The sequence below is a fragment of the Limulus polyphemus genome, unplaced genomic scaffold (assembly GCF_000517525.1).
Source record: "Limulus polyphemus unplaced genomic scaffold, Limulus_polyphemus-2.1.2 Scaffold6872, whole genome shotgun sequence".
Lineage (NCBI taxonomy): Eukaryota > Metazoa > Arthropoda > Merostomata > Xiphosura > Limulidae > Limulus > Limulus polyphemus.
The window spans coordinates 22,904-37,178 of NW_013672482.1; the positions used below are offsets into that span (position 1 = coordinate 22,904).

Below are 14,275 nucleotides of genomic sequence, written 5' to 3' on the forward strand. Positions count from 1 at the left end.
CGTTTTCCTTCGAACACATCAATTGCTAATTTTAAGAAGAATAACGTTTCTAGTAGCAGTCCCAAAGTTCCTAGTGGGTTTGTTTGTTTGTTTGCAGTGAGCATAAAGCTGTTCCCACCAGGTATCAAAACCTGTTTTCTAGCATTTTAACTCTGCAGACTTACTGCTGTGTCAGAGGGTGGCATTCCTAATAGGGAAAAAAATAACTAGCAACCATTAGTTAGTGCCTACAAAAATTTAAGTGAAGGCCTATATGGACAAATTAGTGCAGCACTACTCAAAGAGTCACAATGCTAGGCATAGGGCTTCTAAATTCACTGCAGAACTCACAATAAATTAATATATAAAGTTTTGGTATGTTTGAAACAAAAACTTCAAATCAAAAATTATTATTACTGCTTAAAATAGAGACAAGAATTGGGCTGTGACAATTTCTCAGCTATTTTTCTTGGTAAAAGATTTTAGGTGGTGGGTAATGTTCCCTTTTGGAAATTGTATCGACCTTTATTCACCTGTTGTAGTTTGAAGTTAATGTTTCCAACTACTTCTATATAAACAACAAGTGGAAAGAGCTAGTTACACTCCCAAAGTGAGTCACTATTACAACCAGTTATATCATAATTAAACAATGCTGAATTTGAATTGATAATTATACAAGATAAATTATATATATAAATACTTGAAAATATTAAGAAGACAAAGACAATAAAACAACTATTGAATTAAGTTTACAGTAAAAAAAAAATTAATACTATGATATTCTAATTAATAAATTGTAATTATACAATACTAGAAGCAATATGTTTTGATATTTTAAGCAATTTCACCATTGTAATATGACATACCCTTGATATTTTAAATTCTTATGCTATTCTGAAATACTTTTGCCCATCAGCCTGACTGTTGTACATGACTGACAGTTTACTTGAACTGAAACTGTGCAATCTTCTGATTAGCATGCCAAAACCTACTTGAAATGATTGAAATTTTGACCTTTTAAGATCATATAAATAGCTTAAAACAAACAAACAAAAAAAACATCTAGAGGATTATCTCCTGGACACCCCTAGCACAAGTGCATTGTCTTTGATGTAAACAACAAGATTATTAAAGATCAATTTAAAAAGGGGGAATACAGATCTTCAAAAAAAATTCTAGAAACAAGAAAGGTAGCTTAAAGTGAAAATGCAATCACAAAAAAGTAAACAATCAAATTTAAGGTTTGAGACATAGTGTTGACATTATTTCTTCAAGCTACAAATCCCTATTTTGACTCCTAAATGTTACAGCTTTAAAATATGGAGTTTTAGCTTAAAACAGTTGTTTATAACAATGTAACAAATCTCAGAAGTGTAGGAGGCAAATTAAAAGTGGGGGCACTAGGTTTATATGACCAAGTGAAACAAGAGAACTTGCCCCAAAGGGGTACCTATTATGGCCTTGGTCAAGGCTATTCATAGGTCCCTGGAAGATCTTGGGTTCTGGATTAAATTTTATGTATTCTCCTGCTTTTCCTGAGGGTAATTTTCCTAATTTTGATGCACTTTTATTAGGACATATTGAAAAGTGGGGGGCATGGGCTCTCTGCTTCCTATGCCACTGTAATATCCTTTGTTTAATGGGAGTGTTTATGAGCAATTTAGTCAAATTTGGTAAGTTGTTAAAATGTTAGTAATGAAAGTAAAGAAAGTGATTAGGACACAAAAAATTTATTTGCATGAGTCACACATTTTTTTTACATTTAAAGAAGCCTGTCAACAAGCAGCACCAAAATATTTTAGAGAAAAGAAGTAAAAATCTGAATAATTTTTGAAAATGTAAAGTTTAGAAAATAATAATAACAAATCAGCAGTAGAATATGCACATATAAAACATGAAACAAGTTATATTATACAATTCAAGCTTCAATTTTATTATGAAATGAACAATACAATGAAACATTTAAACTTAACACAAATTTGAAACACTAATATATATCAGTAAGAATTTAAAATAGATAAAATTCCTATTATCTTGCCTCACCTACAAGTATATTATTGTAACATAGCTAAACAAAGAAAATGATACTGATATTTTTGGAAAAGTAATTTCATTACTAAAATCAATCAGCTCTTTAAAAACTCTTCAAAATTGAAAAAAAAAATTAAATGGACCTTTGATCCTTAAAACAGAATTAAAAAATTTTATAAAAAATGTGTTTACAACCAAGTATCTCTATAAATAAATGGTTAGGTCATTTTTTAAGGGCTCCTGGTAAGTCTGAGAGCTTTTAACACAAAAATTGGGTTTTGATACCTGAGGTGAACAGAGCACAAACAGGCCATTGTGTAACTTTGTGCTAAACAAATATGGCCTATCCAAATTCCACCTATTCTTTCATCTGATGGAATCTATAATTATAAAGTTGGAAAGTTGATTCTTATTATTCTTAAATCCTTGATTTCTAATGAATGTACCAACAGACTATTTCACAGTTGTTCTGAAATTTCAAAAATCTTCTTAGCCAATTAATATGCTATTACTAGTCTACCAAATCTCCCTATATAAATATTCCCCTGGACAAAATTTTTAGAAATAATTTTCCAGTCATATCTTCCCATATTGATTCATATCTTTCTTTCACATCAAAACAATTCCACAAATATCACATCTTTATTAAGAAGACAAATAATTTTATCTTTAATAAAAAATTTTTATGAACAAACATATAGAGTTATAATGGATTTTTCCCCTTGAATCAACTTTAGACAATACTTTTCTCTTTCACTATGAACACATATGATTAAACAATTGTTCACCTAATTTCCAATCATTTTTACAAAACCAAAACAAGTGATACGTTTTACATTTTTTTACGTTAATTATGATACAAAATTCCTAGTATTTAAACTAACAGCATCCCAAAATTTAGTGCATTTCTCTAATTGAAGAAAACTGTTTCTTCCCTTTTTGGATATCATTAAAACTGAACAAACTAGTAATTTCTCTACTTCTGTATATCATAAAGAATTTTTACTGACCTCTTTATTAAGTATGACATCATTATTCCAGTTAATCTTTATACATAACCTACTTATCTTTTTTTTTTAAAACAAGCTTCTTAATCTTTGTTCTAGTCACACCCAACTACATACTTCACTTGCACCAAAATAATTTGAAAATCCTGTTTTCTGAAGTGTTTGGTATGAACCTTGAATGCCACAGTATAGTTAAACCCATGCAAACATGGTGTATCAATTCCAGTATAGTTAAACCAATATCTACTGAAAATAAAAAACTCCATGGCCAGATGAGAAATGTTTGTACATAAGTTGCTAACAATATGTTTGAAATATGTACCAGTTATTCAATAACCTACTTGTATTTAATTTAAATCACAATTACATTCTAAGAAACCTAGATGGATAGAAAAAGTGAACATTTTCCTACACTGAAAATGTATTTCTGATAGATACCTCCACTCACATAATAGCTTATCTTGACTTGTGCTGCCCTCTATATGCACAATTTTTGCTCACTAATGCCTTGATGCTCCCACTTACCCTGATATAATTTCTCATGGTATAGCTGTGTTGTAGCATGCAACAACCATCCACCAATAGGAGTGTGACATACCTACAAGTGCAGCTGACACCCTCTATACTGTAGAGCACTATCATCATTTCAAGATTAGGCATAAAAGATGCACCAGAAGTGGGAAGGGCAGGTGGGAAGTATGAGAGGAGGTAAGTATCTACTGGAAATATATTTTCAATGTAGGAAAATTTTAACTTCCAATATGATACCATATCTCTCTCACATAATAACTAGAATCCTACAGTGAAGGGACTGGTACAAAATTTACCAAAATGAGCACTCTTCAGAAGGTGCCTGAAGAGAACCCAAGGAGTGTGATACCTTAATGTATATGGTCACACCCATGGGAGACCGTACCTCATATATACCAAGTATATTCTTTGTCTGTTGTAAAGATATATGTGAAGCTAAGTTGGTCAGAAAAGATGCTCATCCAATCTGTGATTGAATACACCAGAGGGTGTGGAATGCTAGGGTGCATCAGAATTTATTTGGTGGATCAACTCCAGTCCAAAACAAGGAAGCATTGGGTACTTGTCTTCTGGTCCCAAAGGAGAATGGAAAAACAACTTCCATTCTGACAACCCAGGCAGAGCACATCTGTGCATACCCAGTACACAACCAAACCCAGGCCTCCTGGGAACCCAAAAGCCGGGTCATGGTAGCAAGGGGCATTGTAAAAATGGTGGGTCAACTCCAGTTCAAAACTAGACAGTATCGGAAATTTGTCATTAGGAGGATTCCTATCAACCACATGTGTGAGGACTTATGTTGACTGGTTCCACACCAATCCAACACCAGACTGCCTGGGAACTGACATCCCAGCAGTATGGCAGAGAAAAGCCAGCTGAAGGTGTGAACTACACATGGTGGATTTGTCCAGTCCAAAACCAGCAGCATCAGGAATTTTTCTTCTGTCTGGTCCATGGTAGAAGGAGAGTACTCATCATCTACACCAACAGAACACCACTGCCCTACTCTCATCTCTGTGGAAGCCTCCATGGTCCACCACCCCAGGAGCTAAGAACTTGTAAGTGGCAAAGACTACAGTACTCCACTGGGAAAGCAGGGGGAACAATGCAGTAGGGAATGTGGAAGAACACAACACCATAAGACAGTGCTACAGGTGACCACAGAAACTGTATTTTGGAAAGTATGCTGGTCCCAGTATATTTAACTAGTATCAGACAGATGGACAGCAATCCTGACACTCATGACAGTCCATGAGTTGGTATGGTCTAGTGTGGGTTTTATTTATGAAGCAAGATACCACAAGTCAACCTCCAGCAATCATGTGGAACACTCCATTTCTTCAGTAAGAGTTATAGACCTGTATGGACATATGGTGCAGATTTACATTTAAGTATACCTGGACTTGCACCACTCGCCAAACAGCAGGGTCCTGGATAGGAGAAAGGGCTACTGGAAAGGAAAGGAAGAATGCACCCTTTCAGAGTCAAAATTATGTTTAAAGAATGGGCAGCAAGTGATAGCCAGATGACAAGGAGATGGTGAAAGAAGCAAAACAGGAGAGAATGGACAAGAGAGGAAAAATTCAATGGAAGCAGGAGAAATGAAAAGTACTACACAAGGGTGCTCTATATTCTGCAATGGTGGAAACTGATAACATGTAAAGAAATCAGAAAGGTGGGAAACACTAGGTGAAAATGTGAAAAACCATGGCACAAAGACCAACTCTGGAAAAATCGCCATTTTTTTGGTAAGCACTTAAAGAAGAATGACAGACTGAGTGAGAAAGAAGGGAGGCTACCCATGTGGATAGTCTAGATCATCTTGCAAGGCACCAGACAAAATCTATGTGTAAAGTCAGAGTGTGGTGACAGTGGGATATAATAGGTGGACTGAGGTTAATGTAGAAGAGATTGGAAAAGTGGATGAGGTATGGAAGAGGGAAGACTGAAGGAGGTTCAGAATCAGAAACCACAGCTAAGCAGGCCAGAATGAAGCAAATAAAAGAACTTGACACAGAATGGTATATATAAGGGAAAGAAAATGAGGAAGAAGGTAAATAGCAGGATAAGCATAAAGGTAAAGATTGGTCAAATCCTGACTGAAGGCACCCACTGCTAAAGTCAGAGGATGTGGAAACTGGAAACCAGAAAAGTGGCAGTTTGGTATTGAGATTGATGGCAAATGCATCTATAACAGGAGTACCACACAGAGAGCATAACCGCTGAAACAATTGAGGATCAAGGTAGAATCTTGTTGGGATGAGTAACTAATCCACTACAAGATTCAGAGTACCTAGGATATGACAAGCAAGAAAACAAGCTTGCTGAGACTGGCCCCAGAAGAGGAGAACCAATGTTTAAAAGCAAGGCAATTAGGAATGGGTGCCCCCTTGTCAACTGATGCAACAGACAACAGTCAAATTGTCAGAAAGAATCATGACCAAATGGCCACATACTAAAGGTAGAAAATGATCCAAGGCCCAATAAACTGGAACAAAATCCAAAAGGTTGATGTCGAGAAGATTCAACCACTGTCCAATAACCAATGTTCTGCTGAGAATCCAGATATGCTGAAGAGGCCAAACAAGACATAGTGGTAACCAGCAAAGGTCCCAGTTTGTCATCAAATTGATGAGGAGAGCATTGATATGCTTCTGACAAAAGGTGAAGTTAAGAGAAGAATTGCAATACAGTAGTAAGAGTCAAACAAATCTGTAAAAATTGAGATCTGTTAAGAGTGATAACAGGTTCTAACCTGGAACCCCATATATCCAATAATGGGTCCAACCATTGAGTGTACAAATATACACCATTCTGATGATGATAAGCTAGGGTATGTTGATCTGATATCCACTTGTAATTGCATTGCAAACCTCCTCCCTGCATGCATGGAAATATCAGGGGAAGGAGGAAGAACCCCCCTAAGATCTATCTGACAACAAGGTAGGGGTAGACTGGAAAGCAATGAGGTTATTCCCCAAAACTTCACTAACTGCAGAAAAGGGGCAGAAGGTGGCTGATCAGATGAGCCCTCAGTGGAGGCATTCGTAGTGAAAGAAGAAGCAGGAAACAGTGGGTCTAAATTTTCTCCAGTATATTCAGGTTCATGATGAAAAGCTGACTCTGAACCCCAAGGGGTGAGACCCCTAGGTCACATAAAGGACTCCATCTTGCCCCGAATCAGATCACGGACAGACTCCATCAAGATTGTACCCCCTGACTGCTGATTACCATCAGACAACAAAGGAGGAATGGGTTCTACAAGTGAGCAAATCTGGCTAATCGTGCCCCCACAGTGCCGGAACCCACGGAATAATCACCGACAAAACTGGCATCAGAAAACATGACAATGAGCAATTTTGCAATTCACTGCAGAAACCCAGGAAGGTGGCACCAGTAGTGGGGAGGATGCAGGGGAGCAAGACACAGGAACAGGGGTAGGAGAGGTCTGGGAAGGATGAGAAACAAGGGAGGAATATTAACTTGCAGCCTCAACCCAAAACTCCAAAATATCTGAAAGATCCCCAAAAACAGACTGTTGTAAAAAAGGGGGCCAGACAGAGGTCTTGAAAATAGGAAGCAGATAGATGCACATGAGACAAGATGGCATCCTTGTGAAGGAGATTCCAACAACAAAGGAGCCATGTATGAAGGGATAAGGCTGAGGAAGATAAGTGCACCAACATGGAAAAAAAGAGTTGGGTAACTGTATCCACCAAAAACTCCTCAGGAGAACAGTGGATAGCCTCGGAAAGAAGGTGGATTGAAGAGAGATAACAGAGGATAATGGTGAGGGTGAGACAGGACAAGTAAGCTGGGAAAAACCCTAGTGAAGTCTGAGTCTCAGATGTTACAATGCCTGAGAATCTAAAATCCTAAAAACAGAAGTTCCAACTTATGATAAACCCAGGCATAGGTGCTAGGAGTCAGAAAAATGTTGGCATCCAAACACAATTAAACAAGAAACCATTCAGGATGTACATGAATATCAGGAAAGTGGGGAACCAAATAGTCCGATGATGGTGTAGAATGAAGGAGGGAGGGTGAGGAATCATAAAACACAGGGTTAAGAGACAACAGGTTACATACCTGAGAAATCATGTTCAAACAAAAAAGCCAATGAAGAACAAGGGAAATCCAGAGGGGATGGTGCAGCAAAGGATGTCCAAATCCTCTTTGTTGGGACAAATTCCCCGAAAACAGGAGATCCTGCCAAAGTTCCAGATATGCAGCAGGCCGCAAGATAGTTTTCAACTCATAAAGCACCAGGGCCAAAACCTCATCCGAAGAAAACGTGGAGCCTGAAGTCACAAGTAGTAAGTGGTAGTATATCAATGGTGGTGAGATCCATAACAGAAGTTGTTGTAGTAACATTAAAGTGAGAGTTCATTATGCAGAAATTAAAAAAGAAAAATATTCCACAAATACTAAGTAAGCAGCAAATAAATGAAAAGAAACTATGAGTTATCAAAACACATGAGAATTGTAAGTAGAGAGCAAAAATTCAGTATGACTGCACATTGGAATGCCAAATTGAGAAGTGATGATAGTGTTCTAGAGTATAGAGGGAATCAGTTGGAGGGTTTTCACATACTCATTTGCATGATACAGTGAAGCTATGCCACAAGAAATTATGTGAGGGTAGATGAGAGCATCAAGGTTGGTGGCAAATAAAACTTGTGAATATAGAGGGCAGCACAAGTCAAGAAAAACTATTATGAGGGAAGGTACTGTATTGGAGTTTCTCTACAGAACCTTTTATTTATATTTCAAGCACTTGACCATTGCAAAAATATAATTACAAAAATAAATAGCATCAGAATTTAAAATCAATTTATTATCACTAGCAATTTAGCAAACTGCTTTTGTCAAAACAATGTTGTTGCTTTTGCAATAATATGACTGAAAGTTCTTTTAAACCAAGTTATATAAAACTGTATTGTGAAAGCAAAAATTGAAATCCAAATTTGTTTTAAGTTATACAGTTAATTATTCTGTAATTTGCAAATATTAAAAATAAACTTCAGTTATCATTATTATTATATTTATGATGAAAGTTTCTACTTACGTAAAGAATGAATTTTTACATTCTGTATAAGTGTTTACTGGAAGAATTGTATCCATACACTCTGCCTCATTTTCACTTGTTTCTTCTGCTGAATAACTGTGAAAAACTCCCACGTTTGATCGACCATTCCAGTTTGTAACAGCTAAACTGGGAGTGCAGCATGGTGAAATACTCAGAACACGACGGGGTCTAATGAAATAAGTTGCACAATATTTAAAAGAAAAATCATTAACTTTGGAAAAATAAAAATCTCTGTTTGGATTTTACTAATCACCTATTTTTCTACTAATCACAATCAGTTTTCACAAAGTGATAAAGTTAATGATTAAAATGCAAAAACAAAGCTAAAAGTTTAATTTCCATTAAAGTATTTATATATATATATATATAATACACAAACTAATTTCTGAACTTAGAAGCTAATTATGCTTTATATCACTAATTCATCTGAGGCTTTGGAAGAAAAAAACGTTTGTCATAACTAAGTCTTTTAATCAAAGTTAGAACTGAGTTTGTTATAAGACTACAATTAAAGAAAGTTAAAAACTTAACCAAAGAAAAATAAAACAGAACAGATGTCATTACACTATTCCTTCTTTAAGTTGAATAATATTCAATCTTTAAGTATAATAACTACTTCTGAGTAGATTAAAATTTTTAGAGTACAAAATATAACACAAGTTTGTGGATGATTTTAAAAAACACATGTGTACACACTCGGAAAGCCACCCAACAATAAACTAACTTTGATTTCTATATTACATTTCAATATCAAATTATTTTAAGTAAATGTCAAATCTAAAAGAAACTTCAAGCCACAAATTTTCAGCTAGAACATATTCTTCAAGAAATGTTTCTAAGGGGTTGATTAAAATGATTAAAGAATAACAAAGGTTTAATTGGCTAAACTAGTCTATTTCACACGCAAAACCCATATTGAGCAATGAAATTGTAGAAATGTGTGAAGATTTATGACCAACTTTGTATGACTGATATATCTCATACAGAATAAAAGTAAACAGACACACAACATATTTTAACACCTGAATGCTTTTCTTTTATTATTCTTCTTGTCTTCTGGTATTAAGAGTCTGCTATCATTTTCTCTTGTTGCTGATAAGGTGTCAAATACATTGTCATCATTCATGTTATCTTCTCTGTCATCATTTCTTCTTACTTAACTCTACATTGTTGTAGTCAAGAATTCCTCATCCTACATTATAAAGTAAAGTACAAATTAAATGCACTATTTTTATGCAAAATTTGTTTTAAGATATTTATACAACTTTATATGATGTGGTTTCTTTTAACTAAAAGTTTAGTTTGCAATCTCATGTTAGTTTATATATTTTATTACTGATTACAATTTTTTTAAAAACATCTACTCACTTGACTAAAACAATTCCAAAAGTACTACACTTAGCTTGCAAAGGAAATGTCTAGTTACTAATAATGTAGTAATTCTGTTTCAAATGGTATTATTTGTTTGGACAAAAGTTTCATGTGTCCTTGTGACAATGCTATACATAATCGGGTAAGAAAGAGCAAGATGATGAGATGGCCACTGAATCTATCAAGGTTACTCTAAAGCAAAAACAAGAAAATGCTTTAAAGTACTGAATACCACAAAAAACAGTCATTACCCAGAATAATCTCTGAACTAAAATATTTGTATTTATGTAAGCTGCTTTACTAAACAAAAACCAGAAAAATGATAACATAGTAACATACATTTTAAACAGATAAAGAGCAATCTAAAAACATTGCACACAAAACTGAACTGTTAACATAGCATAATAAAACGTATGTGCAACAAAAATCATTGGGCCCTTCAAGGCTGTCTTTGCACACCCACCATCGGGAAAAGTAAACATTTAAACCCAGCCTTTACTTTTCATGAAATCATTGATTTTCCTCTTAAACTGATGTAAAGCACTGGCCTCTGCCCTTGTCAATGGTAAGCCATTCCATAAGTCAGTTATTCTGTTAAAAAACAAAACTATCTTAACTAATGACAAACCTGTCTTTTCTGAAACTTTTGTCCTCCCACCCTATTATATTTAGAATATAATACAGAGAAACCAAAAGCTTTTATCCTAATGATCTCCTAAATAATCTTATAAGCTCCAATAAGATCACCTCTTACACTTCATTTCTCAAGAGAAAATAAGTTAATAGATCTTAAACTATCCATGTAAGATAACATTTACATCCCTAGAATCATCCTAGTACCCCACTTCTAAATTCTTTCCAGTAAGTCAATATGCTCACTTACATTAAGGAGGCCAAAACTGTATACAGTATTCTAAGTGAATCCTTATTAGAGATATTTATGGAGATTAGTGAAATAACAATCTCTTTTGACTTGTAATCAATATCTATAGATACACTCTAAAAGTCTAATCGATTTACTACTAGCAACCAAGCATGCTAGAGAGTTTGTTCCCATCTATATTAAATGTGGGATCCAAATTATGATAATCGAATTTCATTATCTTGAGCTTGCTACAATTAATAGTTATTTACCAAATATATGTCCAGTTTATCCAAGTCATTCTGTAACACCTTAACATCCTCAATACAAATGTGTGGTATATAAATAAACCATGTATTTTTATTCCTTTGTATTACTAGAGTATTTATTCTGAAATTATTCTTTATTCTGTGTAGTTCCAACAGGTTTCACACAACACATAGTTGAGAAGGCCATTAAGTTCATCTTGACCCATTTGCATTTCTCCCTTTGTTACTGCCTGAAGATAAGACATGATCTGTCTGTGGGGGAGGGAAGGGGACTGCTTACTGTAATACTGCAAATTGTGCAAGGACATCAACAAGAGTAACCTTCAATAGTAGTTCAGGCTGTATCTCAAGGTTGTGGCCAAATCTATGTTTTAATGATAATGGCCAGTCATGTGGGTAGCAATAGTTTCTTGTTAAATACAGAACATTGGATTTAAACAGTCTGGTACACAATCTTGAAGAGAAAGCAGTTTGAAGGAAGAGCCAATAAAAGCAATAGTCCATCATTTCAAACAAGCAAGCACTCGTATTGTTTGTGTTAAGTATATTACAATAAACATTAATAGTTCATTGTTCATTTTCATATTTTACTTTTTGTCTAGTCTCCTTATTTCTTTCATTCTCAGACATAGTTATTTGGAGATTTAACATTATTTCATAATGGGCATCCTGATCAAATCTCCTGCTATTCTGAAGACATATCCCATTGCTTTTAAGTTAATTTGGTTTTACCTGGATATACATTCCACCCAATACAAAAAAATTAATATAAACATGTATTAATATGCTTTATTAACCAATCAAAACACTCTTATGTGCATATAATTTAATTATTAATTAAAAAAGAGATTTTGGTGACATAACTACAAGATATCTTATCATGGAGCTTTCTGTTCATGTGGGTATTGTAAGGTTAAAAAAAGGCTTTGTGCATGAGAAAATAACATTTTCCACAGTTTGAAGGAATTATGAGCCAGAAGAAGTTGGTCACTGAGCAGTTATACAAAACGCTGTTGGGTCTAGGTGAAGTCCTTTCCGAAACTTTGGACTTTCATTGATGTTGCAAAGCTCCAAGATTTTTTTCTTGTTGCTGTTGCAGACTGAGGAATGAGAACTGCTAAAATATAAAGCATCCAGAAAGGTTGATAGAGTTCCTTGCTTGAGGATTAACCTCAGTGCAAGGGAAGCACGTATGATTGAGTGTTGTTGGGGTAGTATGGTGTCTGGTGAGTCCGAGACTGAATGGTGTGTTCCATATAGGACTTCTAGGCCTTTGTCAACTATAGTAACCCAATCCCAGCTCTGGTCAGAATCACTCAAAAATATACAACAGACTGGAAGTGCTGTTGGTACATGCTTCTCACCAACAAGAGCTATCTCACCATCAGGTTTAATGGCAAACACTGAACAGAGAATTAAATGAACCACAGGGCAGTGGTGAGCCTTCCATGCTGGAAGAAATACTGCCAAAACAAATATGGATCACAGTGAAGCCCGGGGTCGTGTAGATCCAATGAATAAGCTGCGTTCCTCATTCTGCCCTGCTGAAAAAAGGCCTATTATTTATCAGAGTTTTAGAGTTCCCAAATATGCCTACAACACTATACTCCTGATGCTTAGGGTATTTCAGTTTGGTGGTAACTCAGTCTGTGGGCAAAAGGCTCACAGATCCCTTTGTGTAGGGCTAAGCATATTCGTGCCACAAATTTATGGGTACAGCCAAACAAGGTTGGGGCCACTTCCTTAACATTTAAGATGGGCCACTGTTTGGAATAAACAGATTGAGAGAGAGAGAATGAATTGTCTAATGCTGGCTCCAATTGATTTAGTGTTTAACTCAATCAAGAAATTGGATAAGAATGAAAGAGTTGAGAGTACTTGTCCAGTTGGTCATGAGAAACAAGATGATAATGTTCTAGATTTAGATATGTTAGATATAAGAAACAGGTCTGATGGTTGGTTAAGGCACCACCTGATCAGTACGAATGAGATTAAACCTGATCATACAGAGAGAGTATAGCCACTGACTGTAGGACCACTGGTTAAAAGGAAGTAGCAAACTTTACTTTACAAGCTATTAAGTGATGTTCAGCATACAATGTATGCAATTGATTACCATAAAGCTAAGACAACTGATATTAGTTGATGTATTACCTAGTACATCAATGGCTTACACATCTGAAGATGAGTTTGAAAACTCAACTCATATGGCATTCTGACTCTTGCTTTCTGAGCTATTAGGTGGTATTGTAAGGTAGCATGTATGCAATACACTATATGATTACAATTTAATTATCTAAAGTTAGGACAGTTTATTGATTGCAAGACGTAACAAAACCAAAAGGGCTTTGTGACACTTACGTACAAGTTATTGATTAGAGTTTCACTATAAGAGATATGCTCAGATAATGGATAACCAACCTTGTAACCATCACGTAATCATGAAACTATACATACTATAACTCTGAATTCTCTAAGTGTATCTTCAGAAAACCTAGAAAGCGTTTATTAAACATTACAGGTCTGTTATACGAAAAAAAAAAGTCTGATTTTATTATAAAGTATTTCTATTAAATATTTGTCTGTGAATTTATGATGCATTTACTGAGCCTCTGAAAAGTGATTTTCATGCTAACAATAAAAAGTACATCTTTTCATCTTACAGTTTCATATTTTATTTACATAATCATCAGAACCTCCTAAATGAATATCAGCATTTTTTTTCAGTAAAACTTTATACTCTTATCTTTTATTTTTACTTCCCTAAAGCTAACTGATTAAGTGCCACCACAACAAGCACACGTCACAAAACCACAACAAGATGTCTTTGAATGACCAAACCACTGGCGCTGAAAACATCGAAGAGGGTTGGGAATATAGGGCCATACCTTACAGTTCAAATAACCGACCTTAACAATGGCAGGTGGATGTGGTGATGAAAACTTCAAAATAAGAACTGAGGTCAGCACCATAATACCATCTTGACGAGTGGAGATCCTTCAAACTGTTGAAACTCCTTGGCTGGAGAAACCAGCAAGGATCTCTGACTCAAGGATAGACTTCGAGTCTCTCTCAACAATAACTACTCGTGAGGAAGTCAAGGAAGCGTGGGGAGTAACCTCAATGTGTATATCCC

General features: G+C 35.3%; 1 protein-coding gene across 7 annotated transcripts in view; it reads right to left on the reverse strand.

The window, feature by feature from the left end:
• The window catches only part of LOC106474145 (myotubularin-related protein DDB_G0290005-like), a 28,250-nt gene that overhangs the window by 9,153 nt on the left and 4,822 nt on the right, over positions 1-14,275 (reverse strand). For all 7 annotated transcript variants that reach the window (XM_022402513.1, XM_022402510.1, XM_022402511.1 and 4 more), the window contains exons 2-3: positions 9,660-9,829; positions 8,617-8,805 (exon numbers count right to left, since the gene is read on the reverse strand). In XM_022402513.1, the coding sequence (XP_022258221.1) occupies positions 8,617-8,805; positions 9,660-9,763 (293 nt within the window). In that variant the 5' untranslated portion in view covers positions 9,764-9,829. The remainder of the gene's footprint in view (positions 1-8,616; positions 8,806-9,659; positions 9,830-14,275) is intronic.